This window comes from Notothenia coriiceps, unplaced genomic scaffold (assembly GCF_000735185.1).
Source record: "Notothenia coriiceps isolate Sejong01 unplaced genomic scaffold, NC01 NC01_scaffold00031988, whole genome shotgun sequence".
Lineage (NCBI taxonomy): Eukaryota > Metazoa > Chordata > Actinopteri > Perciformes > Nototheniidae > Notothenia > Notothenia coriiceps.
The window spans coordinates 1-5831 of NW_011364689.1; the positions used below are offsets into that span (position 1 = coordinate 1).

General features: G+C 39.4%; 1 protein-coding gene across 1 annotated transcript; it reads right to left on the bottom strand.

Moving 5' to 3' along the window:
- Window positions 1-751: 751 nt before the first annotated feature.
- LOC104960583 (arginine/serine-rich coiled-coil protein 2-like) lies at window positions 752-4972 on the bottom strand (the record flags this gene model as incomplete). The annotated part of the gene is made up of 5 exons (XM_010788656.1): window positions 4851-4972; window positions 3853-4071; window positions 2276-2310; window positions 1252-1460; window positions 752-924 (listed from the first exon to the last, which is right to left on the bottom strand). Coding segments are annotated over exons 1-5 (719 nt in total), but the record flags the coding sequence as incomplete, so codon positions are not given.
- Between the last annotated feature and the right edge of the window lie 859 nt (window positions 4973-5831).

Sequence of the window (5831 nt, forward strand, 5' to 3'; positions counted from 1 at the left end):
GAACCCAAATCCCTGTACTTTCTACTTCTTACATGTTGAACACAAATACCTGTACTTTCTACTTCTCACATGTTGAACACAAATACCTGTACTTTCTACTTCTTACATGTTGAACACAAATACCTGTACTTTCTACTTCTCACATGTTGAACACAAATACCTGTACTTTCTACTTCTCACATGTTGAACACAAATACCTGTACTTTCTACTTCTTACATGTTGAACACAAATACCTGTACTTTCTACTTCTCTCATTTTCCAAACAGGCTGGTTCCTTTAGTCTGAATGTGTGTTTGGTGGCGTGATCATTATTATTTAGAGTCATTGCGTGCCTATTGATTTGAACACGATCCGTGTATCCATCATTTCCTGGTCTTCTCTAAAGAAGAGGGACCAATGAAAACGTTGTCATGTTGCCGTTGTTCAGCATGGAAACATTCATGAGCTAACAATGACATTATTGTTCTATTCATATAACAGGGTATATGCAGGAATCCTGAAGTCAAATGTAATTCCTTTTAAGACCTTTTTTAAGACCCTTTTCATACATTTTAAGACCTCATCGCCACTTGGAGTTTTAACCGGTTACATAACGCATAACATAACACAACGGTGGTGAAAAAAATGAATCTTAAATATTCTATAACGTTTGGCAAGCTGAGATCAACACATGGTGTAACGACTTGGAGGAAAATAAAGAAATGACATTAGACAACATGGCAGGAAGATGAAAGGTTAGGTCATCCGTACCTGGACCGGGTCCTGTGGCGGTGTGGACTGGTCCTGGATCTGGGCCGGTGGTGTCTGGAGCGGAAGTTCCTCCTCACGGAACGGGAATGTGAACGGGAATGTGAGCGTGACCGGGAACGAGAACTCCTCCTGCCGAGGCTCTCCTGACCTCCTAGTGCTTTTTTGGAACTGTCCTGTAAAGAAGGGAGACGTTTGTCACACACTCGTTCCACCAACAAGTCCATATATAACACTTGGTTTGAGTCTTAACATCAGCATTATAGCTACTGGCTGGCTATTATCCAGAACAAAAGTGTACCCTTAAAGAAAAGTAGTTTTTTCCCCCCAGAATTCTTTAAATTTACTTTGTGACATCTTTAATCAGGCACCAGACATGTGTGAATCCTTCCAAATTCAAAAGATTTTTAAGCTAGCGGTCCAATTACACAAAGCTCTTATACTTATGTTTAAAGTTTTAAACCCTAATTGATGAAGTCTGTATGTGATATCAACATGTTTACCTGTTTAGGAATAATATCAGGCAGCTCCACTCGTCGCCTTGGTGACACGCTTTGACCCCCTTCCCTCTGCTTGGACACCATTTCTGAATCTGAGGAGTTGTCGTCATCTTTCCTGCTTCTCTTCTTTTTTTTCTTTTTCTTTTTTTTCTTCTTCTTCTTCCCCGATGAGTGCCGCTTGTGGCCTCTGGACTTGTTCTGGTCTTCCTCACCTGGACACACAGTGCAGCAGCTCTGTGCCAGTACAGCATGTTTCGTACGACTGGAATGACTGTGTGTGTGTCTTAAAGGGACCGTTTGAATAAGGAGGTGAGGTACTTATGCATAGTCAATGCAGTTACTGCCCAGAAGCAAAGCACTGTACACTTACTATGGACGGGGGCAGCGGCAAGACATTTTGAGCTCCTCTAAGGTAAAAGCTAATCAGTTGTAGTGTACGTTATATTTAGCAAATGTGCCCTTTATATCCAACACGCACCTTTTGAAATGAACTCTATTATAATTCACAGAACACAGGAGTTCTGACGCCTACATGTGTTGTCTGTTTGTGTTATTTGTGTGACCGTAGTTTATGAAATGTTAGATGGATTCACCAAAGTCAGACTGATTGATGGAGGCAGCGGAAAGGGCTGTTTGGCGTACCGTGCTAAAAATAGTGTACACTTGAACTAATATTCATTATTTTTGTCGTCCTTTCATTTGGCTTAAATACATTTTATTGCTCCCCACCTCCAAAGCAGTGCATTGCTTAACCTCTGTGCTGATTCTGCAACATATGGGGGGGGTGCTGACCCCCCCACACACACTGACTTTGATAGGCACCTCATACAGCACCACTTCCAAACTATCCCTTTAAGAAGTGGTTGGTTTGATAAGACACATAACATGATAACTAATCGAACATATCAACACTGTATCAAATTCTCCATGGAAAGGAAATGTGACACTTGATATGTAAAATATAGAGTGGTGAGCACAGCTGATCAACACATGTTTATATGAATGATTTGAATGATTAGAGACTTACCTTGCTCCTTGTCTGCCTCTGTTGGCGTCCCTTTTCTGCGAAACAAAGATACAACCCTGGGTTAAGAACATTTAAAAAAAGGGTCAGGTCCAGTCGCAGATAACATCCCAGAGAGTAACTACCGTAGATCGAACATGACTTTAACATTTGTAGTACGATACGCACTATCACAGTATGAATTATAAACTTAAATAAAAAATTAAGTATACATAACGTTGCAATTACGTATCTGCCACTAGGTTGTTTTGCACTACTCAATACTGCTCATCACTGAACGGTTTTTTACATGAATTGTTTGACCTGTAGTTTCCTGTAGTTATTTAATCGCTCTTTTTAGTCAGTGTACAGTTTTATTATTATGCTGCTGTGTATATTGCATTTTTGTAACTCTGGCACAACAATTTCTTATCTCTTATAACTAAAGTATGGTTTACAGGTTAGCACCACTACACTATGTTAGAATAACTTTGTGATTAGAAATAACATCAGCTGTGTGTTGTTTAAAAAACTGTCGTTTGTGTTCACTTGCACAGGTTTTAGTGCTCTTATCTAGTGAGTAGGGATGGGTACCGAGCCCCGCTATTAAACGGGCCCCGGGGCTGAATTATTAAAGTCTGTGATACCATTAAGCTCCGACGTTAGCGGTCTTTTTATCGGTACTGGAGACATGTGAAACATATGTAATGTGTATTATTGCTACACAAACATTATATTGCAGTTTTAGTGTCGCCAACTCTGTTTCTAATACGCAAAAAGACTGCAAAATGCGTCTATAATTATTTGTTGTATTTTCGATCTTTCCAATCCAGACGAGAGATCTCTCTCCTGTCCTGTGTGTGTGCGAGGGGGCGGGGCAGTTTACACACACACAGCTGCTACATGCAGCAACACACACACGGAGGAGATGGTGGAGAGAACGCGCTCCGAGGTGTGGTTTAACTTTACCCGTCTCGATGTGGACAATGCTCGTTACCAAAAGTGCAATAAGTGTTTAGCATGTAAGGGCGGTAACACGAGCAATTTGTCTAAACATTTAGCAAAAGTGCTCCACATCCAGACGGAGGAATGCAAGGCACACCTTTCTAGCAGCTCTGTAGCCCCATCCACGAGTAACGTTTCCACGTCAGGTGTTATGTATGCTAGCAGCAACACACAGAGTTAACTCAATGATACAAACATGGGTTAATGATTAGAGGTAACTGAGTTATTTAGTTTGTTAAAGTTTCAGCTATTCTGTTTACAGTTCTTTCATCACATTATTTAATACGATTTGTTAAAACATTGTTGTTTCTTTCGATGTGAAATATTATGTATTTAGTTTAAATAAAAAGCAATGTTAGTTTTGTTCACAATTTGTTTAGTGAGTTTACCTTTTTTCCCCCAAAAGAACCGATAAGAGTACCGTTAAAAGACCGGACCGATAAGCGGTATCGATAAAAGCGAGTAGTACCGTTAAAACCTTAACGATACCCATCCCTACTAGTGACAGTAATGACTATTAATCAGCCATCAGAGGTGGGCTTACTTTCTATAAAAGGTGAATTCATGGAAGTGTCATGAAAAAAGTTTCTTCTGACCTTGGCTGGAGTTTGGTTCCTCCGTCCTCCTCCGGCCCGGACTCGGAGCTGCTCTCCTCCTTCTCACGGTACTTCCTCTTCTTCTTACTTTTGTGTTTTTTGTGCTTCTTGTGTTTCTTTGGTGAGCCGCTGCACTTTAAATTGTCCTGTTTGTCTCTCTCTGAAGACTCTTGTTCTGCTCCGAACTGTTCAGTGCCATCTCCCACTCCTTCAGGGGAACTAATGGACACACAGAAAAAAGATATGATTTAGTTGCATCTGTTAACACTATCCAACACAGCATTCTTTTTAAATGTCCAATAACAGGATATGTAATAGTGACTTAAGAGGCCTGTCTCAAGAAGAGTTTACTTAATAGATGTTATGACTTAATCCCAGATTAGACACTATCTGACAAGATTGGGTTTATCATAATACAACAGCTTTAGCATATGGGCTAACTGCTCAGAAAGTCAAATGCCTGGAGTTTTAAAAAGTATATATTTACACGAATAGATGAAGTTATGCATGTCTTCCTCTCTAAGGAAGCATGTTGACAGCCAATCATCCACTTTGTAAGTAAGCTTGTTGACACAGAATCCAGTGGTGTAAAGTAGCTAAGTACAGCTAATAGAGTAATTCAATGTGTTGCTATTACAGAATACACAAGCTACCCTGCAGTTTACAAAGTCATTAAAACTAGCAGCACCTTTGATAAAACTTGAATGATCATTAATTATAAAACATGTCATATATAATATTCTGACCAACCTGCACAATGACTACTCTACGTTTGGAACTTTAAGTATATTTAGATACATATACTTTTGTTGTTTTCCTTGAGTAACCTCACATAGGTGTCTAATTAGCATAGCATTAGCTCCTGTGCATTGTTTATGCTGTAACTAGAGCAGGAGCCGGCCGCTGTAACGGTAGCATGTTAGCTTAGCGCTGTACAGCAGCTACAGGATGTTATTCAACCGTTACCAAAACACAACCATAACTCAGCATGCACATACGTTTTGTCTTCATTCTGGTCTTCAATCTCTCTGATTTTATTCAGTATAAAATCCTGAAAAAATTTCTCTATGTTAGCCGCCATGTTTAAATGTGCGTCAATTTATAGGTCCGGGTAGGAACTGTTTCGTTCTCCGCTTAAGTTCCGGGTGGCAAAACGCGTCACGGTGCATTTGTCACATGGTGAAGTATTTTTTTTATTATTAATAGTATTAGTATTAGCTTGTATTGCGCGGTTTTTATTTGTGGGTTTTATACTTTTTACTGAGATTTTATTTTGTGCTGTTATTTTGAAATTATGCATTGAGTTAATTTGAACTGGTTTTACTTCCTGTTGCATGCTTTTATTTTTGAAATGTTAAGACTGTGATTAAGATTTTAACCTTTACTTCCGCCATGCTGATTGAGTTTCCACAATTAGAAGCACCTGGAGGCAGTTTGTAGGTAAGATGTGGGAAGTAACTAAGTACATTTACTTGAGTATTTCCATTTTATGCTACTTTGTACTTCTACTCCACTACAATTCTGAGGTAAATGGTGTACTTTTACTCCACTACATTTAATCCCTGTAGTTACTTTACAGATTTGGATTAATGATGTGAAATATAATCAAGTTTTAAATCAGACTTAATCTGTAGCTGAACATGAGTAACGATTAGCATTTCCAAAGTGGAGTGGGTTGAAGAGGATTTAAAGATTCCCTCTTGTAAAAAAAAAACCTGTTAAAGCGGGACTAATAACACCTTTACCGAGGGGGCGGGACTAATTCAATTAGTCACTTTTCCTCAGATTTGTGAGGATCTTGCCTCCATTTTAGTTTGGTCCACTGTGGCTTTATCCGAAGGAACCATGTCCAGAGGCATTCTTATTGGTCGATGTGAATTAGTAAGCTTCTATCAAAGCTCCAACCCAGCTTTAACCTGAGCAGGTGTCTTTTCAGGCAGAATAACAGATAGGCGATCCACACTTTAGTTTCAAAGGAG